This window comes from Mustela lutreola, chromosome 17 (assembly GCF_030435805.1).
Source record: "Mustela lutreola isolate mMusLut2 chromosome 17, mMusLut2.pri, whole genome shotgun sequence".
Lineage (NCBI taxonomy): Eukaryota > Metazoa > Chordata > Mammalia > Carnivora > Mustelidae > Mustela > Mustela lutreola.
Genome location: NC_081306.1, coordinates 4670392 through 4693402, shown reverse-complemented (window position 1 = coordinate 4693402; position 23011 = coordinate 4670392). Strand labels below are relative to the sequence as shown.

Here is a 23011-nt window from a genome sequence, read left to right as displayed (position 1 = left end):
CCGTGCAAGTCAGACCACTCAGTCCCTACTCGGCACAGGGTCTTCCCTGCACCGGCTAGAAGCAAATTTGGGGGTACACAGCCATCTGTACCAATATGAGGGATCTCTTCAGCCACGGGAAGTTCATATGTGAAGTTGAGTATGTGCTGTAGTTGTTAGAAAAAAAGGATCATGAAACACTTCAGTCGGTAACCAAGTAGTGGGAAGCAATTGATGAAAACATCTTCAGTAACGAGCCTATTGAAACACTGTACTCAGATCTAAGTGAAAAACAAAGCTTTAATCAGAAAGAGGACTTGAAACAAGTACGTCTCAGTTTATTGCCCAGCCCAGCTTCTTTCTGTTAAGGGTCAACTGCATAAAAACTGGTTTAAGACATACAGAAAGGCAAAATACACTATTGCTTTTAACCGCTCTGCACAAGTGAGAAGTGACTGAGGGTATTGTACCTTCTTTCCTTCCCTCCTCTGTAACCCGTGGCCCCAAGACTCAAGGGACTCCCGCTATGCATCGCAGGTGCAGTTGGCCTTCCCTTTCCCCATGACCTTCAGGGTCAATGGGTTAATAACTTGCTTTGACCACAAGTAGAGCTCTTCTTAATTTCTCTAGCATAACCTTAAATTTGATATGAAGCACTTACACGAGGAATGGTGCAGACAAGAAGGCAGCTTTATTGTACTTTGGGGAAAAAACAGGATTCCATGGGGGGTGGGGGTGGATAAAAGCCATTGACACTCAGTAAGCAACACTGTCACCTAGTGGAGAGGTGACACACCACCAAGACTTCCAAGACCAGGTATCCAATGTGCTAGGATTTGCTGGTTTAAATTTTCATCCTACAACAGAACTGTTAATATATTGGTTTTCTGAGAACCTGGTTTTGAGACAGTATTTGTATCTCTGAAATGCATAAATGGATGTGCTTTCTCTGCTTTTGAGGGGCATAAAAAAGAGATATTTTGGTTTTTTTTTAATAGACCATAAAATTAATTGATTTCAAAATTATGAAACCCTTTGCGGCAACCTGCCTCTTTGAACATCCATCACTCTTGCCCTCTTGTTCGACAGTCAAAACAGCAAGATTATGACAGTTTATAAAGAAACAAAACTCAACTGTGTAAGAACTACATTATGTTTATTCATTTCCTCTATTTTCATCATCTAGGGTGCTACTGGAATTCCTGGGGGGAAAAACACTAGAATGCACCAATAACAATTTTGCATAAATCACATAACCCAACTCTTCTTATGACAACACAGTAACAGTGGGGGATATCGGTGTGAGGATGTGGGAATGCTGTTCTTAATGAATAATAAAGTGATTCTTCTTGAGGCTTTCATTCTTTATACCCAGGTGTTGCAGTAAATGTGTTGACTTGATGACTTCTATGAGCATATAAATGAGAATATTTAATGAAACACCTGGCTGAAAAAAAGAAAGTCATGAGAATAACATATTGTTAATAACCACAATCTCGAACCCGTCGTCTCTGTTATTACTGAGATTTTAGATTCTGGGTTAAGTGCTCTGCTCTCTTTGGAATATGCACAATGGTTATTGATCTTGCTAATGAGTTCCTCTATTGCAACATTTGTGGGTATATGGTTGGAGGCACTCACGGATTCTAGAATAGAGGAGTCTGACATGGTCTTCATCCGTCCCTATTCTTGGCGAATAAACTCAGTCAAGAGTTTCAGGAAGAACCAGGTTCTGGGAAAGAGGTATGCACGTGTAGAGTAAGAAGTGGAATTAAAACATTTTTAGGCTGCATTTTGTCAGAAGCCACAGATGTATATTTCAATTCTGAGAACCTGAGATTGTCCAGAAAAGCAGAATTCTGAGCATAGGGTGGAAGCGATCACAAAGTCGGAAGCCCGTGTTTTGAATTTCCCAAAGCCAACTTGAAATGGGGACTGGGGTGTGGTCCCTGAAGGACTAGATCTGAATGAAGTTGTTCTTCCTAAGGGTTCGTCTAGACTGCCTAGTTCAGTGCTCACCACAGTTTGCAATATTCCCCCGGCTCCCACCCGGTGGGAAGCCTTTATCACACAGTCCTAACTGCACTTTTCACATAATGCTACTATTTGGGCACCCCTGAAGCCAAAGCAATAAAAGATCCTAGGGGAGCCTTATATTAACTCAAACATGATGCCAGAGTCATCTCCAAAAAAGTTTATTAGCATGATTAAAAACATTTTTTGAATAACAGAAAGAATTTCTAAACATGAAAGAATATCAGTGGCTATACCTTTTATAACCAAATATTTGCAACTGAACGGACAGCTTTATTGCCAGTCTTCACTTTATTAAAAACAATCCATATTTATTGGTTCCATGTGACGTCGTGACTATTGCTTTGACTGGGAATGAGTCCCTACTGTAATGAAGTATAAAAAATATCTTCCGTACTTGGGAGTGTGACCTGTATACTGAGTAAAGAGTTGATAAAAATCCTCAAAGAGTTGGGTTTTGTTTTTTTAGAAACATTCCTTTTACACACTACAAAGAAATAATTAGTATTTTGGCTTTTTAAATTCCTACATGATATTTAGAATGGCGGTCCCCAAAGGTCCCCCCTTTCACGTAATCACAAACGCAGACCCTCTTCTGGAGTGTACATTCTCGGGGTGGGCTCTGAAGACTTGGGCCTCCACGTGTCTATACGGGTTTGAGAACAAAGACAGCGTCGTCCAGAACGTAGTAGTCATTGTACATGTCGCCTTCACACAGGTATGGTAATCTGGTGAAAGCTTCGATAACAAAACCAGCTTTTCTGAAAACTTCCGGCAGACTATTCACTTGTTCTTCCCAGTTCTGTCCCTTGATTTCTAAAATTTCTGATGGTTTCTCCCACTTGCCACCTACTAAAACAAATAGAAACATTAAGTTAAATTCTTGAACAGATGAAGGTATTCAAAGAGAGAAAGGAGGAAGAACATTTGCCAGGGGCCTGGTATGTGCCCAGCACGGGGTGCTTCGATGACTCAGCTCCCTGACGCCTCCTGAGGAGGAGGGCAGAGACGAAGTATGAACCCAGAGGGCCGAGGGACTTGTCCAAGCTTGCAAGTGAAGAGCAGAAATGTAACCCTGGGTTTATGTGGATCCAAAGCCCACACTTTTACATTCTCTGACAGAGACTCTCCTGGAGTCTCTGACTCCAGGAGACCAATTGGGTTGTAAGTGTTTATGATTCTGGAGAACTCTGCATACAACACACAAATACGGAAGCAGAGAGTTACCCACAAAATGTGAAAGGAGGTTTAGGGATAAATGCAAGAAATACACCCGTAATGTAGTGAATGTACTAACGAGACAGGCTGAAAACGGACTAATAGAAGTTTTATTTATAAAGACAGATCATCGGTGTATTTTTCAAGGGAAGGTGATGGGATCTACTCCCTAACTTTTCATAACAATTTTATACAAGTTAAGCTCCAAGACCAGAGAGAGGTAGAGATGGAGAATGACTGGATCAGCCTAGCATTTCTTGGACTAGTGACTGAAGTCTGTATCCATCATTTCCAAGCCCATGAGTGTCAGATGCCTGTGGAGCAGGGGTAGGGGTGCCTGGATAAGGTCTCCAGGCCTTCAAGTTCACACCAAGCATTGGCTACAGACATATGGACACAAAGATAATGGTATATGTCAATTCTGGCGTGGTTTTAGGTCCTATGCTGTTAAAAAAAAATGCACACATATTAAAAGTATTACTAACTTCAGACAGACGGTAGCTTTCTGTGAGAAAATACATGATCAACAGGTCCCAAGAACACATTCACTACAAGGGAAAGACTTTTCACTCTTCTTGTGGCCCAGCACCTGAACCCTCTTCCTGGAGTCTTGTGGGAGACAAAGCCCGGGGTTCCTGCAGCGAAGGCAGGCACTGGCGCATGACCCAAGCTCAGACACACTCGCCTGAGACATGGAATGAAGAGCAAGTGACCCAGAGAAGTGGGACATGGGCTCCTTCCCCGGGGGGCAGAGCAGTGTCCATGCAACTGCAGCTGGGGCGGCATCAGGTCGTGTGAACAGCTGAGTGTGACCTGTGCCACGGTCCCTAGTGCTGGGCAGCAGCGGTACACCCTTCAGATCAGTTTTGCAGCATAATCTGAGGCATCTGTCTTTGCTGTAGACCCCACAGGGTTCTCCAGTCCTCCTGTGACTGTGTGAGCTACCCCTGAATCCTTTCAATCAGCCCCCTCTCACTGAAGTCGGCTCGAGTCCATTTCTGCTGCTTCCAGGGAAAAACCCAACTGATGAGGCCTCTGTGGGGCAGGAGAGGGGGTAGGAAGGAACCTCAACGGTGGGTCCACACTTGGTTTCAACAACACATTAACAAGGGGTTACACAAAGCTGACATACAACTAGTTAATATCACCTCCATGTTTCCTCACTGTGCCACAGTGTACTATTCACTAATTTTTCTCTTCTCCGTATACATAGACACTCCTTCTACTTCTTCCAACTTTCCAGTGTTACCGGCCCAGCACTGAGCACATAGTAGATCCCCAGGATCATCAACCAAACTACCCCGGAAATTTAAAGTACCAATTGCCTGTCAAACAATACTCTTTCCTGGGAATGGAAAGTGGAAGTCAAAATCTCCCTCAAAACATCTACAAGTTGGGGCGCCTGGGTGGCTCAGCGGGTTAAAGCCTCTGCCTTTGGCTGAGGTCATGATCTCAGGGTCCTGGGATCGAGCCCCGCATTGGGCTCTCTGATCAGCAGGGAGCCTGCTTCCTCCTCTCTCTGCCTGCCTCTCTGCCTACTTGTGATCTCTCTCTCTCTGTCAAATAAATAAATAAAATCTGGAAAAAAAAATCTACAAGTCCAAGAAAAAATTTATCATATGAACATTCAGGAATGTGCTCTAGACTAAAATCTCAACTCTAAGTGGTGAAACTGAGTTACAAACAATCTTTTACACAATTTCAAAAAAGTTTCAGGTTATGGTTCCTTAATAAGAGTTCCTCTATTCAGTTCTTCTTTTCTAAAGACGCAGGGAAAAAAAGAGCCAACTCTCTTCAAATGCCCAGTGCCCACCATCGCATGCACACACCCGAGATGGAGACCGTGACGGGAGGCAGGATCATTCTCAGCCTGGAAATTGGCCTGATTCTCTTTTATGTCGGTAAGTTTCTTTCTTTCCTCCTCCATTTTATCTAACCAATCCCTACTCCTCACCTAATGCATTTCTATTTAAAGCCCCTGCAGATTAATTTTTAAATGTCTAATGCTATGGAAGTGTTCTTTAACCCCAAGACAAATAGGTAGTAACAGAACAGCTGAGAAGAAGTTTCAGATTAACCTTGACAATTTCCCTTGCTGATTTAGAGAAGAGCACCTCACCAAACAAAGGGGTGGAAAGGTTCTTAAAATTACATGTGCTAGTCATCAACAATGTCGTGTCCACAGAGGCAAATGTGCATTGCACATGACGGGCATACACAATAATTACTGAACATTTTCAAAGAATAAGGTGTCCTGGGGCGCCTAGGTGGCTCAGTGGGTTAAAGCCTCTGCCTTCGGCTCAGGTCATGATCTCAAGGTCCTGGGATGGGGCCCTGCCATCAGGCTCTCTGCTCAGCAGGGAGCCTGCCTTCCTCCTCTCTCTGCCTGCCTCTCTGCCTACATGTGATCTCTGTGTGTCAAATAAATAAATAAAACCTTAAAAAAAAAAAAGGAATAAGGTATCTGAAAAGCCAGATTTCTGTAAATTAAAAAGAACCTGTCATTTAAAAAAAAAAAAAAGCTGCCATGATCCTTCCACAGAGCATAACCATCCCATACTAGATATATATGTATTTTTAAAGATTTTATTTATTCGAGAGAGAGAAAGAGAGAGAATGAGAGGGGAGAGGTCAGAGGGGGAAGCAGACTCTGCCGAGAAGGGCTCCTGATGTGGGACTCGATCCCGGGACTCTAGGATCATGACATGGCGCCCCTAGATAAATTTTTAAAATTCTGCCTCTATTGACTTTTTTCTCTATTAAGGAGAGAGCAGTTTTAATCCATCTCATCACAGTTGTAATAAAGCTAATAATCTCAGAGTTGCTCACAAAGTCCACACCACAGAACAGGAAAGGTAGCAAAAGCTCTTCAAATTATTTTTATCTCAGGGTGCCTGAGTGGCTCAGTGGGTTAAGCCTCTGCCTTTGGCTTAGGTCGTGATCTCAGGGTCCTGGGATTGAGCCCCGCGTCGGCTCTCTGCTCAGCGGAGAGCTTGCTTCCCTCTCTCTCTGCCTGCTGCTCTTACTTGTGCTCTCTCTCTCTGTCAAATAAACAAGAAATCTTTAAAAAAAAAAATTTTTTTTTCTCATCTGTAAAGAAATATATAAAAAATGTTAACAATGGTTATTTTGGGATAAAGACTATGGGTGATTTCAGTAATACTCTATTTTTTTTCCTAATCCATATAAATGACTTTTATAAACTATTTTCATTAGTATTATTTTAAAGTAGAATCCTTACCTTTTCAAGATATACTCTGACAGATGTGAAGAGAGAATTATCTGAGATTTACCCTAAAACCACGTGGGAGTGAAGGAGCAGGTTGGGGGGGGTGGAGGAGCGTTGTTTGGGGGGTTGAAGCAAGACAAGACTGGGACAAGCCGGAGACAGTTCACTGTGTGAGCCTGCTGCTTCTGTGCATGCTTGAAATTCTCCATGTGAAGTGTCAAAAATCAGTTTTCTACTTATTTTCCAGCTTGGATCACAATAAAGTTATTTTTTTCAAAGGGGGCAGTAGAGAGACTCAGGGGAGGGGAGAGAGAATCAAGAGTCAGACGGTTAACGACTGAGCCACCGGGTGGCCAAAGCGATCTTCTTTATTCCTAAGAAGATATACTTTCAAACTTTTCAGAGGGTCCTGCATGGGGGGGGGGGGGGCGGGGGCGGGAATAAAAAGAATCCTCTAGGATATAAGAATCCTGAAACAGAAATTCTGGCAGGACTAGGCTTGGTGTGGCCCATTATCCAAACTTCTCTCTTTGGCGAAGACGCTGTGTCACCGGTGTGGGGGAGGGGCGGCCATTTCCTCACTGGTCAGGGCTCTCAAAGGAAACTGGTGCGGGCTCTTCTCCCACACTCAGTGCGAACAGTGCAGAAGTCGGAAATGAGTGGAGACATGAAACTCCAAAGTTGCAAATATTTCTTCTTCCCCGGGACTTTAGTTCTCCAAAATTTTTTAAAAGTCAGCTTCCCTTTAAGACTGTATGTGAAGAAGGACCCCAACTGAGATGCCGCTGGCAGCTGTTGGATCTTGGCAGGCATTTGAAACCCCCGTTATATACTGATCATTATAACGTGCAAAGTGTTCGTGCTGCTAAGGGGGCGGCCCCTGAGTAGGAGACGTAAGGCTGTAATTACTGGACTCAGGAGTGAGTCCAATCCCTCAGCAGCAGGTGAGTGAGGAGCCTGCTAGTCCTTCTCCAGGTGACCTTACCCTGTCTTCTGGTCTGTATTTATCAGGTCACTAAAACACTTCTGGCTCATCTCAGACTGTACATATACTAAAATTAAAATGTGGCCAGAATATATTTGCATCACAAATGCCATCATTCTATTTTTAATTTCTCTTCTGTTCTGAATGAAGACTGAAAAAAAATCATTAAGTCAAAGAACAAAACAAAACAAAAATCCTTTCTGAAATTCAAGCATTAGACCACTTGGATTACTTTACAGTTTTATTTACAGGAGCCAAGGACAAACTCAGACAAATAAGACCATTTGGAACACATAACCAGGCAGAAGTCAAACTAAAAACTTGCATAAATTCCAATTTGTCTCAACCAATATGATTTTACATAAACCTTCCCTTACCCCAAAAAGGGTTCAGGGCAGTTTCCCCCTCGGAAACACTACAGTGCTTTCCACTTCAGGGACCTGAGGTTAGAAGGTCAAGGTCCAGCCAGCATAACTTGGATAAATCACGCAACAGAGAGAGCACCGGACGGGGTATCTTGTCCCGGGCCTGCTAACACCCGCTGAGACGCCCACAATTATCCCTAAAATGGGCCCATGACATCATGGGACAGGAGACGTGGAGGCAGGGCAGCAGCAGAAATAGCTACCTTTTATTAAGTTCTTACTAAGGTTCAGGCGAGTAAGTATTCCTCAGGCATCAGCTGCCTCGCCGAAACCTCCCACTAACTCCACGCTGCATATACATCACCTCTTCACTACCGACCATGGGGCTGGGACCCGAACTCGAGTCTGTGCTCTTTATCACAACACTGTTCATCAAACAAGACAGAAGCTACAAGGGACTACAAAGCAGGATGCTGGTGCCGGGAAGAAATCAGATCTGCTTACGGTGGCATGGCTAACTCATTAGGCCTCTGCTTGGTAACCAAATATGCTGGAGGCTAAGCCAGGGCTGTATTTCCCCAGGTGTGGACCTAGTCTTTTATGTCTCCCATAGGGACAACCAGGCTTACAAAGGGATAATTGTGACCTGCCGTGAATTCCTAGCAATCACAACCCCCCACAAGGCAAAAAAAGAAAAAAAAAAAAAATCCCTCACCTCATGAGCTCAGTCAGCAGGGACACTTGCATGAGGTGCTTCGATATCCATTTCCACACTGACCACAGCGCTCCTGCGAGGCCAGGGGTATAGATGAGGAAGCACGCTCAGAGATCAAAGGAAAGCTTGTCAGGACACCAAGAGTCATCGCGGGGACCCCAAATTCCTGACTCCAGATCTGCTGCCCCCTCAAGGAATCAGCACAGCCAACAGCAGGGTAAGGTCAGCGAGTGTGAAGAGTCAGGAAAAGTGAGGGCACTGCTGTCGTACGAGGGTAGTCTTGTCTGTGCTGAGGAAGGCGGAAGAAAACGAAAGGAATCTGGAATTCCCTAGCCCCACAATGTGCTTAAAATAGAAGCACAGGCAAGGGAAGCGAGAAGCCCACTAAACGTGGCTCGTGTGCTTCCTCCCACAGGCGCTGCGCATGACTGTACGGTCCTTGTCCAGCAACGGCCTTACCTCGAAGTGGCCCACACTCAAGGGGCCGTGACCATTCAGTGTTCCTTCTCCTACAACGGGTGCATTTCAGGGCAACCCAAAAGCCTGTGGTTTCGCTATGGTGCGGACCAGCCTGAGAACCTATGCTCGGACGGATGCACTGGCGATGCAGGCAAATTCACAGTGAAGGAAGCCCTGACAGAGGGAGAAGTCTCCCTCACTATAAACAGGGTGGCTCTGAACGACAGCGCCGTCTACATCTGTGGAATCGCCTTCCCCACGTCAAAGCAACCAGGAGCTAAGCGGACCGGAGAAGGGACCACACTGGTCGTAAGAGGTCTGTCAGCTGAGGCTTTGCCCAGCCCTTTAAATGATTACATCACTTAAATGCAGGGATGAAGAAACAGATGCACTAACTCAATACCCTGGCCAGCGAAGGGCGTGGTCTGACACCAGCGGACAGGACGTCGGGGTGGGAGCACTATTCCAATCCCATCTCCCAGCCGCCACAGACACAAAGTCAGGGCTCTCTCTCACTCTGTGTCCAGACTCTACTAGTGCAGGCTGGCCAACAGGTCCTCCTTTTGTGAAGGACAGTGACTGGTAATGTGTCAAGTCCAAAGGGAAACTTGGGATGATTAGTGAGCAGCTTGTTCAGGAACTGGGCTGGCATTGCACCATCTAGAATAAAGCGTAAGTGACCAATAAATTGGATCCAGGAAGAAAAAAAAGGCAGTATGGAGAATAAATATAAATTTGACGAGAAGCCACTGGGGGACCTCTGAACCCACCCATTCTGCATGGCCAGAACAGAAAGGGATGTATGACACAACTTCTTGAGATCTGCTATAACCTATGACAATTTCCTCATTCAAGTGAGGATATTGAACCCAGCTACATCCTACAAATCAAGAAATTAAGGAATTTCGGGGGGGGGGCGCCTGGGAGGCTCAGTGGATTAAGCCTCTGCCTTCGGCTCAGGTCATGATCTCGGGGTCCTGGGATCTGGGATCGAGTCCCTCATTGGGCTCTCTGCTTGGCCTGCCTCTCTGCCTACTTGTGATCTCTGTCTGTCAAATAAATTTTAAAAATCTTTAAAAAAAAGAAAAGAAAGAAATTTCAAGAAAAAAGCTTCACAGGGTTCTGGGGAAAGGAAGAGACAGGAAATGCTACTCGACTTGTTTGGATCTCTTCTGTTAAAAAGGACTCTGGTATGATGAACACTGACATCATCAAAACACTAACTCACAATCAAACAGCGCTACCATTTCAAAACAGGACTTTAGGGACCCGAGATCATCCTGTATTTTAATTCCTGCTTGGGTTTTTGGTACCGCTTTGTTATTTAGCCTTAGTTTACCCTCACCTGTAAGATAAATTATAAGTGAGTTAATACACATAAAACACTTTTGAGGATGCCTGGCTTATAGCAAGTATGCTTAAATAAATGTCAGCTACAGATATTAGAACAAATATACAACAACTTTGGAGACTTGTATTAGTCTACAAAAAAAGTCAGCCAAAACTAAAAATAGTCTGTAAAGAGATGAAAGGTCTCAAAACTGCAAGTTCATGTGAAGACAGATTCTTCTCTAAGAACAGAAATGGAAGTATAACTAAGAGCGATTTCCTGCCTCTTCGACAGGGCTCCAAATTTAGCACTTGAAACTTTTTTTTAAAGATTTATTTATTTGACAGACAGAGATCACAAGTAGGCAGAGAGGCAGGCAGAGAGAAAGAGGGAAGCAGGCTCCTCACTGAGCAGAGAGCCCGATGAGGGGCTCGATCCCAGGACCCTGAGATCATGACCTGAGCAGAAGGCAGAGGCTTAACTCACTGAGCCACCCAGGCGCCCCTAGCACTTGAAACTTTTAAAAAAAATTTTACAGAGGTGGTTAATCTGTTACAAAAATGTACGCTGTACAAACTGAGTTCACAGGATGAATATCTATGGGCTATTTCGCTGGATAGTACAGATTGTTCAGATAATAATTACATTTCTAATTATATTTTGTGCTTCAAATAATCAGGTAATTGAAGACAACACATGCTGCTCTATCCCCACCAAGAGCATGGGACACTTGCTGCAAGGAGGGAGAAATTCAGAATGTGAATATAGATTCAATAATTCTACTTCCAAAACTTTATTAGAAAAGAAGGCACACGTTTAACAGTGCTTGTCATTTAAGGGTGTAGTAGGCCCTGAGATTCTCAACATAGGGGCTTCTCAGCTCCTTGTACGGAATGCACTATTCAGCTATGTATACGAAACAGTTCAAAGTTATAAATGCCAGCATTCACAAACACATGGCAAAAATATCCTAACTCCATGAACAGACTGTTGGTGATCCTTGTACACTATTTCTACCAAAGGAATTTTAAATGCCCTTGCACAAACTGTCCTAAAATGTTTATCTAACTTCAAATAATGTTTTATAAAAAATGATTCTTAGTATTATGGCAAGTAATTAATTGAATTGAATTTTTTTTTTTTTTTAGTTTTCAAAAGAAGTAACAATTTTAGTATATTTAGTATATTTAGAGAAATGATGAATGGGTTTCAGTTCTATCACATCCTTGAGGGTCTTCTGAATCAGGAGACCCTGAATAAATTTTTAAATGACTAGCCAAGGGGCGCCTGGGTGGCTCAGTGGGTTAAAGCCTCTGCCTTCGGCTCAGGTCATGATCTCAGGGTCCTGGGATCGAGTCCCGCATCAGGCTCTCTGCTCAGCAGGGAGCCTGCTTCCCCATCTCTCTCTCTGCCTGCTTCTCTGCCTACTTGTGACCTCTGTCTGTCAAATAAATAAATAAAATCTTTTTAAAAATAAATAAACAGACAAATGCCTAGCCAAGCAGAGCAGCTCACATATCGCCTCTAATACTCGAGTTCCGGTTGCATTTCACGCATGTATTTGCAATAATATGTTTCAATAATGACTGTGGCTCTTTCTGTTTTTGTAATTAACAAAGAAATGAAGGAACTACACAGACTACACAGCCTCCTGGTAGCCATCCTATCACTGCTCTCTATCTACATTATTGGTGCACTCGTGATCTTCATAATCCTCTCCAAAGTAAGTCCAATTTCCTTGCACTAGATGTCCCTATAGCCTGGAATATTATCCTAAGGAAATAACTTCCATCTCTCCACATGTGAGCCTCAGAAACAGCTCACCTAGTTAACAACCTCCTCTACATCTGAGGAAACACCACCTGCAGGAACGGTCTACAGAAGTGTAACTTCTCATCACTGAAAGTTTTACTAACCAGAGTACAAAACTTGCAATGCTTTCTCTTTAAAACCAGTCATATGAGAGTAAGAAATCCTTCTCTATAACTATCTTATATGCGATCTTTCCACTGGGAAGCATTACTGTTAACTATAAAAGGCCTATGAACAGCCTTTAAGAGCAAAAAGGGGTTAACAAAGAGATGAGAAGCTGCCTTAAAATATCTGTAAAAGGCCTAAAGTTCTTGGGAAGGAGTATCTTCTGGCTGTTCATAGGCTATAAGAGGGGGTACATATATGCTATATTAGGATCATGACACAGCCTAGAATCAACATCAATATGAATTGTTATTTTATTAATATAATAAAAGCATCTCAGAAATTACATAGACATTAACTCTTACTGTATATCATTTAAATGTTGAATTAGTTTAACCTTAATATGGTAGAAGATATCTGCCACAACGGTTTTGAGTACATAAAATGTCTTATAAGACTTTCCTTTTTTCTTGACAGTCAAAATCTAACTCTTTAAGAAACAAAGAAACCGAAGATTCACAAAAGGTACAGCCCAACGCTTGTATCTTTTAAACGGTGGCTAGTTGTAATGATTTCAAACCTAAAATAATGAAAAAATTACAGAGAACATCATGGTAACTTTCAACCATAGATACCATTTCTTATTACTGAGAAACTCAAGGATAATCTCAAGTGGTAAACTATGATTTAAATGTGATCATTCTGAGCCACTAACCCTACCGAACATACTCAGACTACAAGTTAATGGTGAGTGTAGATGTGCTGGGGGGTGGGGGCAGGCCATCACTCTGACTGGTGGCAGTAAAGAAAGACAAAGCTCAGATGTGTATGCAATAATCACTCTTCTAGTCCTAAGAGAGACAGGCGTTTTGTTCTCATTTCTGTTTACAGAAGAAGAGCGCCCGGCGTATTTTTCAGGAAATTGCTCAAGAACTATATAGTAAGAGACACGTGGAAAGAAGACAGCAACCTGTAAGTGTAAAATATCAAGGAGACGTAATGCAGACACAAAGCATGTTGACTGGAAAAGCTAAGCCACCAGCGAGCCATCAGTCATCATGTTTTCCTCTAGAGGAGTCTGAAAGAGACTTTCACACAGAATGCATTTTTATATAGAACCTGTTTCGATACATAACAAAGGACATCTGAAACAATATTAAATAGAGACCACACTGGCATCTTAGCAACATGGAATCTTTCAGAAACACATTGCATAGAGGCAACATTTTCAATTCAGACAAGGATGCTTTTGTGGATTAAAAGATCCTTGCACAGTACCTTGCATGCAGTAGTGGGCAGTAAGGAAATGCTGCAAACAACTGCGGGTCACGTTATACAGAACACATCACTTATTGCTACTATGGCAGAATTAAATTCACAGCAGAAAAGAGTAACTAATTAAAATAAAAATCAAGTCTTTCTCAGTCTTTGGGGTTACAGTGGCAGGAAGAATGCATTCACATTATCTGTAACATACCTGACAGTGTCTCTTTAAAGTCCTATATAACAGGTTTTCCAAACAAGATGCTGTTTTAGTGCTAGTGGAACAGATACTAAAGTTCCCGTCATGCACAATCGGGCTGCTCAGATTTAAATTAAAATGTATACAATATAATGAACGTATACACAACTAAGGATTTTTCTTAAATAGCTGCCAAGAGGGCAAGCGTTACAAGTGTCTGATATGAGGTCTTCTTCTTTTTTAATCCAACTTTTAAAAAGGATCTTCATCCGGGAAAGAGTGTCGTTTCTGGAGTCATTTCATAGTTCAGCGTGTATATACATACACAAAGAAAAGGTCTCCTCACCTAAGATAGCACTCTGCATAATTAAAGATGCCTGTTCACTCTTTCCTTACTGAGGCCAGAGCATCTTTTTCTGCAAACATACAAAGATAAGTGTCTTGAAGACAAGTCTAGAAGTAAGTACTATTATGTAACCCAGGACTCTCCCAGCAGCATCTCAACAAGAAAACTAATTTTCAACAGAGCACAGAGGCCCATGTTATTTTGCACTGTGAGGCTAGAGAGAGCAAATCCCAGACTGAAAACACTGCAGGCCAAATAATCCTTTGTTTCAACAACAATATAGACAACAAAAATGCAATGAATGGAATCTTAATATACTTATTAAAATATAATAATAGAAAAATGCTCTAAGAAAAGAAGAGAAAAGTAATTTGCAGTGCCCACATCTTACTCTAAATGCAAAAAGAACAGTAACTGCACCATTAAGATTACTGGAGGCTGCTTAGGACCCATAATGCAAGAGGGCATGTTAATTAATATGTTGCTTGCCATGGGGCATCACTGGTTATATAGCCTTAAATATGGCTTGTCATTTACTATTGCAGGAGAAAGGCAACGCTTACGAAAACAGAAGAGTGCTTTCCAACTATGAAAGACCATAGAAATGCTTTGATTTTCAAGTAAGTCACTGAAAATCCAAATCCAGAAGTTATGGCACTTTTAATGGACATACGCCCATCAGGGCTTTAAAAAAACGATCAAAGGTCAATGGAAAAAACAATTCTCTACAAGGAAAGATGTACAAGGAAATTATCACTAACAGTAATTACCAAGATACTAAAACCCTACCAAATACAACTGAAAAATACTTTCCTAACTTGCCAGAATTCTGAGTAGTCTAACATTTTAAAAACTGCCATTTTCCTAACATATTCCTATATATGTGTCATTTGACATGTGAGGTACATGAGGACTGCTACCCTGAAAATCAGACGTCACATCCCGTGTTTCTGCCTTGGGTGCAAGAATTGCCTTTATGGTTGAGAAGTGATGGGCCCAGGAGACTAAGATAGAAGGCGGGGAAGAAGAAAGGGAAGTGCCAAAATTTGAGTTTAAAAAAAAAAAAAAGGGAAGACGAAAAACCATCTTGCAAAGTACCTTGGAGTGAATACTGTTCTTCTGGCATTGCCACCGGGCAACAGTCGAGTGCACATTTTCCTGCCTGCGTATGCAAAAGGACTTACGTCATGCTACCAGCAAAAAGTGAAAAAACAGAGTAAGAATAGGATAGCTAAAATAGAGAGGATCTGACACAGGAGGTTAAACAGACAACCTCAGAACCTCAGAACACAGACGCCCCAGCCAACTCTAGATGTCAGTGTTGTGCTAAACAACAGCACCAGGGAAGCAGTGGGCAAGGCACCGTGCTTGCCTGTGCCTTTACAATATTGATTTTTAATGGACTTAGGAGGGGAATGTCAGCTAAGAGGTGAGGCCAGCAAGGATGTCTATGGAATCATCACCAGCTCAGTGAGAAAACATACTATGGATTGTTCTTTGAAAGCTACCTCATTGTAAAAATGTATTTAAAGTACCCACAAGTGTGCATTCATTATTAAAAATTAACTACAACCTATTTTTATTTCATTAAAATTTTTTTTTATTAAATTAAGACACCTCCTATTAAATGAGGTGAATTTGGTGCGGGGAGGGGGGCTGTGCCTGGGTGACTCTGTCATTAACCTTCTGCCTTCAGCTCAGGGTCATGATCCCAGGGTCCTGGGATCGAGCCCCATATTGGGCTCCCTGCTTGGCGGGGAAGCCTGCTTCTGTTGCCTTTCTCATTGTGTCTCTCTCTGTCAAATAAGTAAATAAAATCTTTTAAAAAATAAATAAATAAATGAGGTAAATTCTATGTTTAAAACCCAAGCAGAATTTTAAAATATTTTAAGATCCCTGTGAACATGTCTGGCAGTGATGGCAGTAGTAACATGTGTTATTACATGTGCTCAGAAAAAACGGGAAGGGGGGCAGCATGTCAACTCCTTTTATTTGTGTGAGTGCCTATGTGGTGCATTCGTGTGTGCTGGGTATAGTGTATGTGTATATATGTATGTGCATACATGTGCATATATGCATATATGTGTAACTGACACACAAAAGTAGAAATTAAACAATTGGCTTAAAAAGTCATAGAAAGAGAAATGTTCATGTTTCTTCCTATAATTCAAAGTCAACGGTCTTGTGTTCTCTGGGTATACAGCTCTATTCTGAGACTGCTGGCTTGGATGAAATAAATGAATTTCTATACTAGATGGCCAAAAAAAAGTAAGCACTAACTACCCAGGTGAATGGAAAGTGTTAGATTAGATCATTTACTTTTCATTTCTGGGAGTCATTACACTTTGGTACTCCCAGGGCTGAAAATACACTGTTCTTGGTGTAACTTAACTAGCCGATAAAATCCCTGAGATAAATTAGTATTTGATTTAGAATAAGCCTTACCCAACGCAACAAGGACGGTGTTCCCAAGATCACTGATCAAACCCAAGATCACTGATCAAACCCAAGATCACTGATCAAACTGAAACTGGGATATACTTTCCTTTGGGAAAGCAGTGACATTCCCTGAGATCATACAGATCAGTACTGATGTGTGTATTAATATGCCTTCTTTTATTTATCCATCTGGAAAACAACATCTATTGGGTGCCGGACTATTACCCAGTCAGAAGTGCTTCTTTCATGCGGCTCTTGGGGTCACAATGACCTTGTCCTTCCCTAACCCCACCTTGTTTACACTCTCAGGGTCTTGCCTATGTTGTGCCCTCTGCCGGGGAAAAGCTTCTCAGACACAAACACAGCTCAAATGCCACCTCTTAAGGAAACCTTCTATGACCTCCCCTAGAAGTGAATGGGTCCTCCCTTCTCTATACCCACAGTACTTGTCATATTTCTTATCAGACTATCCTGCCATTGTCTGCTTATATCTGTCTTCTGTATGATTCTGCAAGTATCTTAAGACTAAAAGCAAGTTTTTCATTATCTTTGTATCCACCGGCCTAGCACTGCCGGTAAAAACTAGGCTCTCCAATACCTTTATATGAATACACATGAACACTGTTTCTACAGAAAAACATTTTTTCAGCATGTCAACTGAGAGATGAAGCACACTCCATTCCCTGGCCATCAGCCCTCGTCCTCACTGTAAGCAATGTTGGTTGAATCCTTGGCAGTAACTGTCCTTTTAGCTGAGCATCTAGAATTTTCATTGGAAAAAATTAAACTACAGCTTTCTGTTTAGATTTGAGTTTCCCATGACAATGAGAAGAGAATAATACTGAAACAATTCCCAACAGGAGGGAAACCAGAAAGATGTGGTTCTGGTGTCTACTACACACCCCACCCTCTAGACAAGGGCACTTAAACCACATACTGAAAGAGGTGAGCAGGACTTTTTTTTTTTAAGATTTTATTTTTTTATTTGACAGAAAGAGATCACAAGTAGGCAGAGAGGCAGGCAGAGAGACAGGAGGAAGCAGGCTCCCTGTCGAGCAGAGAGCCCCATGCAGGGCTCGATGCAGGGCTCGATCCCAGGACCCTGGGATATGACCTGAGCCGAAGGCAGAGGCTTTAACCCACTGAGCCACCCAGGCGCCCCAAGGTTAGCAGGATTTTCAGAGTAAGTAATTTCCTCTTCTCTGCTACATCAGACCTGAGTGAATCAGGGACCCCTAGATCACAGGCAAAGAGTGAAGGTTCTGTGGAATCAAGTCACACTAACCAATGGGCAGTGTACACTTTGAGACAAAGTTGCAATGTCTAATGAAGTCATCAAATTATGATAGTTACTGTGAGAAGAGTGAGGTCTCAGACCTGAAGGACACATATTTCAAATATTTCAATACTGAAGTACTGTGAACATAGGATTAATAAAGCCACAAACAAAATCAAAGTAAAAGGACAGAATGGCATGACCTAAATCTAACACGTATTAAATTATCAACACTGAGACAGACACGGTAGGGCACTCTCCTATACATTAGACTCTTTAATACTCAGGACGAGGGGCGCCTGGGTGGCTCAGTGGGTTAAGCCACTGCCTTCGGCTCGGGTCATGATCTTGGGGTCCCAGGCTCTCTGCTCAGCGTGGAGCCTGCTTCCCTTCCTCTCTCTCTGCCTGCCTCTCTGCCTACTTGTGATCTCTGTCTGTCAAATAAATAAATAAAACCTTTAAAAAAAAAATACTCAGGACGAACCTTGAGGTAAGGATTAGCACCACTCTTAGAGATGAAACACAAACCTTAACTAGAGGCCCATGTTTCAAACAGGGCCTCAGAGCCCAAGCTCTTTCCATGCAACAGTCTTACCAGTCTTGCTTATTTCTCTTTAGACTCATAATGGGAGTTTTAAAACTAAATATGCCTAATTTAACTGGAACAATGGCCCTATAAGAAAGTAAGAAAGTTGCCAAAGGCTACTTCTCAACAGGCACCAGCCTTGCAGGAGAATTTCACAGGAGAATTCTACCAAATTCACAGTTTCACAGGAGAATTCTACCAAACTTTCCAAGAACAGAGAACCACATGCAATTTAAAGTGTTCCAGAGCATGGAGGAAAAACTTCCAAATTATTTTTTTACAAAGCCAGCAGAATACTGATACCAAAACATGACAAAGATAACACCCTCCAAAAAATAAAAGATGAGATATAAATCAATCATTAGTCATCAATATTTTGCTAACCTATTCATTTATAATTTTTATAAATACAATCTGGCAGTGCATTACAAGAAGACTATCCCATCTAAGCCCGGAAATGCAAGGGTGGATATACAGTATACACATACTAATAATTTAACAAGTCAAAGAAGAAGAAACAATGACTACCTCCGTTGATGTTGAATATACAGGTAACAAAATTCAACAGCGATTCCTGACTTTTTTTTTTTTTTTTTTTGATTCCTGACTTTTTAAGCTTTTTTTTTTTTTTTTTTTAAGATTTTATTTATTCGACAGAGAGAGATCACAAGTAGGCAGAGAGGCAGGCAGAGAGAGAGGAGGAAGCAGGCTCCCCACCGAGCAGAGAGCCCGATGCGGGGCTCGATCCCAGGACCCTAGGATCATGACCCGAGCTGAAAGCAGAGGCTTTAACCCACTGAACCACCCAGGCGCCCCACTTTTTAAGCTCTTAATGAAACAAGATTTAGAAGAAGATGGTTTCAAGCCAAACAACAGCAATCTCAAGCCAAAAGACAGCATCATATTAATAAAGTAGAAATATTCTCATTAAAGTAAAAAATAAGATAAAAATGTCTACCATTTTAAAAAACATTTTCTGGAATTAACTACCATTTCACTTGGACAAAAAGGTCTAAATATGGAAAGTAAGTAGCAAAACCATGTGTAGATGTATCAGGGAAACGCAAGAGAATCAATACAGAAACTACTGGAGACACTAAAATAATTGAAAAATGTAAAAGATTACAAAATTAGTACAGACACAAAAAAATCAATTGCTTGTGTATATACACCTACCATTCATTCTAAACTAAGATGAAAGAGCCATTTGCTACAACACAGATGAAACTGGAGGACATTATGGTAAGTCAAACAAGCCAGACACAGAAAGATAAATACTGCTGATCCCACTGACATGTGGAATCTAAACAAGTCAAACTCGCAGAACCAGACAGTAGAACAGTGGCTGCTGGGGGCTCGAGGCTGGGGCGAATAAGGAGACGCTGGTCAAAGGGCACACACTTCAGTGACAGCAAGTTCTGGGGATCTGACGTACAGTATGAAGACTATAGTAAGGAACCCTATACTGCACGTCTGAAGTTTGCTAAAAAAAAAAAAAAAAGATCTTAAGTGCTATCACACACACAAAAAGGGTAACTATGCGAGGTGATGAATGCATTAGACCGCAGCAGTAATTCACAACATGTATGCATATTAATCATCATTCTGCATACTTTAAATACATTTAATTTTTATTTGTCAATTTCCCAAAAGCTGGGCATAAAATTTAAAAGTTAAAAACCAGGGGGTGCCTGGGTGGCTCTGCCTGTGGCTCACTCAGGTCATGACCCCAGAGTCTTGGAGTGAGCCCCACATCGTCAGGCTCCCTGCTCAGCGGGGAGTTTGGGTCTCACTCTCTCTTGACCGCTCCCCCCAGCTTGTGTTCTCTCGCTCGCTCTGTCTCAAATAAACAAATAAAATCTTTTAAAAATAAATAAATAATAAAAATAAAAATAAAGCACCCAAACCCATCCCCAATTCCAGATGTCCCTTTCCTGCTTTTACAGTTCACTTTCTCTGTAACATTCATCACCAACAGCATGCCGTTTGTTTCCGTTCTAGAACGAAGCTCCATGAGGGCAAGGGTATCTGTGTGTTTTCCACTTGCTGTATCCCCAGCATCTAGGCACTCAGTAAATACTTTTAAATGAATGAAGATATTCTGTGGCATAAGAGCACCAACTCCCTTCCACCTTCACTGTAAGCTCCATCCAACACTGTAAATGCGCGCAGGGCAGAGGACTCTCTTCCAGACCCAGTGTGTCACGACCCCTCACCAGTTGCTGCTGGGCAGGAACACATGCCCCTGCCCTTGACAATGGGCCCTAAAGTGATGGGGAGATTTCTGGGGAAGGTTTCTCTCACTTATTTAAAAAAAAAAATATATATATATATATATGTATGGGTGCAAATGGTCCTCTCTCTTCAAGATTTTTGTTCCGGGGGGCGGGGGGGTACAATGGGAAAGGACAGAGGGAGAATCTTAAGCAGGCTCCACACGCAGTGTAGAGCCCGACATGGCTCCAAACTTGAGATCATGACCTGAGTGGAAATCAAGAGTCAGGAGGTTAATTGCCGAAGCCACCCAGGTGCCCCTCTCTCCAAGATTTTGTCGTGCCTACACATGACACTTGGCACTACATTAGCCATTTTGTAATTCTAAAAGGAATGCCAATACACTGAATATGAAGAAAAGAAAGCAGGTTTTGAACTTGAACAGAAGAGCTGTATAGCAGAATTAATCCAACCATAGAATTGCTTTCCTAAAATAAACTCTTCATTTTTAAAGAGAGGGAGACAGAGTGAGGAGGGTTGGGAGGGGGGCAAAGACAGAAGGAGGGAGAGTCTTAAGAGACTCTATGCTAGGCGTGGAGCCCAACACGGGGCTTAATATCAAGACTCTGAGATCAGAAAAAAAAAAAAAAAAAAAAAAAAAAAAAAAAAAAAAAAAAAAAAAGACTCTGAGATCAGGACCTGAGCCGAAACAAAGTATTGGCTGACCACCCAGGCACCCTGCTCCTTCTGTTCCTTAAAGCAGAAAGCAACCTGATCCATACTTACACATGTACAAAGACCTGCTAAGAGTGTGTTCCTTCCACTATTATTTATAAAGCAAACTGCTGGTACCTAAAAGTACATAAACAGTGGCTTCCTCAAGTAAAGTTATATATCCAGTGGTGTGCTGGTAAATGTTTACCAACCACCCTGGAGAGGAGAAAGGCTATGGTGTTTGCCAATTTTCAAGATTTAAGTGCTCCCACCACTGACCAGACAATGGTTAGTTTCTTTTTCTTTTTTTTTTTTTTTTAAAGATTTTATTTATTTATTTGACAGACGGAGATCACAAGCAGGCAGAGAAGCAGGCCCAGAGAGAGGAGGAAGCAGGCTCCCCGCTGAGCAGAAAGCCCGATGTGGGGCTCGATCCCACGACCCTGGGGATCATGACCTGAGTCGAAGACAGAGGCCTTAACCCACTGAGCCACCCAGGCGCCCCAACAATGGTTAGTTTCAATAACAGTCCTGTTCAATGACTATTTCACTAACTTCACAACAATATAATAATCAGCTCTCAAAGACAACTATCATATGATCTCCCTGATATGAAGAAGTGGAGATGCAATGTGGGGGGGTTGGGGGGTAGGAAAAGAAAAAATGAAAGAAGATGGGACTGGGAGGGAGACAAACCATAAAAGACTCAATCTCAAAAAACAGACTGAGGGTTGCTGGGGGGAGGGGGAGTTGGGAGAAGGGGGGTGGGGTTATGGACATTGGGGAGGGTGAGTGCTGTGAAGTGTGTAAACCTGGCAATTCACAGACATGTACCCCTGGGGATAAAAATACATTATATGTTTATTTAAAAAAATAATAATAATCAGCTCTCAAGAGCCAGTAAAACCAGCTCCAGCATACCACTGCTTATATCCAGATGATGATGTAAGTACATATGTGCTGGTAAGGAGTAGTTTTCTAGATACACTGAAGTGGAAAAAGGCAACCAAAGGATTTACAATGGGATTTAATTAATCAATTTTTTCACGTGCACAAAGAGTTATATTTACAGAGACTATCTTAAGAATATTCAAGAGACCCGAACAAGACTATGGAACTGGGATGAATGAGAAAATTTTCATGTATACCCTCTTGCTAACTGCTTGAACTCTTTTAACCATGAATTGCATTTTTTATAAAAATTACAGTTTTTTAAAAATTAAACATTTAATAACCCCTAACCAAAACTGGGTCAGTAAACCAAATAAACTGAAATTGGAATTAGAAAGGCACATTTTACATTTCTTTTCCAAATTAACCTAAGTAACAAAATTGCTGTGGTTTGACTTAAAGACAAGTCAAAAAAATCACAGAAAATCATTGCATCTACAATTCGGTTTTTGTTAAAAAATAGATTGAGCCAAGTATGCCAAGCACACTCTGATATTCTTAAAACAGCCCAGTATTCATGAACTCACACGGCAAGGTCACTTTGCAGTTCATAGTCCTCACACCGTGTCACATGGAAATCATCAGGATCTAATTAGTGACTTAGAAAAAGGAAGCAATAATAGAGTGCTGTAGAGCAATCTGCAAAATTTATAGTTCACTAAAGGTCACCCACAGCAACAAAGCTTTTTGTCTCAGGTTTGCTATGTGTCACATGTCAGACTCCTTGGACTCAACAGGCAACTCTGTGCTATGTGCCCACAATCAAGGAGCTTGTTTTCAGGCCTTGTCCAG

At 42.0% G+C, this 23011-nt stretch overlaps 2 protein-coding genes across 6 annotated transcripts in view; one reads left to right on the top strand and one right to left on the bottom strand.

The window, feature by feature from the left end:
* Positions 1-2158: 2158 nt before the first annotated feature.
* METTL9 (methyltransferase 9, His-X-His N1(pi)-histidine) overlaps positions 2159-23011 on the bottom strand; it is a 48871-nt gene continuing 28018 nt past the window's right edge. For 2 of the 3 annotated variants that reach the window (XM_059155734.1, XM_059155732.1), the window contains exon 5: positions 2159-2865. In XM_059155734.1, coding sequence (XP_059011717.1) covers positions 2660-2865 — 206 coding nt within the window. In that variant the 3' untranslated portion in view covers positions 2159-2659. The remainder of the gene's footprint in view (positions 2866-23011) is intronic. The other variant, XM_059155733.1, reaches the window with a different exon arrangement.
* On the top strand, positions 4957-21892 carry IGSF6 (immunoglobulin superfamily member 6). 3 transcript variants are annotated; one of them, XM_059155736.1, is made up of 7 exons: positions 4963-5132; positions 8941-9300; positions 11934-12037; positions 12709-12756; positions 13123-13203; positions 14585-14659; positions 21614-21892. In XM_059155736.1, the coding sequence occupies exons 1-6, from the start codon at positions 5030-5032 to the stop codon at positions 14639-14641; spliced, it is 753 nt and encodes a 250-aa protein (XP_059011719.1). In that variant the 5' UTR covers positions 4963-5029; the 3' UTR covers positions 14642-14659; positions 21614-21892. The 3 variants fall into 3 exon arrangements, with proteins under 3 accessions (XP_059011720.1, XP_059011719.1, XP_059011718.1); XM_059155735.1 differs by lacking the exon at positions 21614-21892 and having other exon boundaries at positions 4974-5132; positions 14585-15615; XM_059155737.1 differs by lacking the exons at positions 12709-12756; positions 21614-21892 and having other exon boundaries at positions 4957-5132; positions 14585-15615.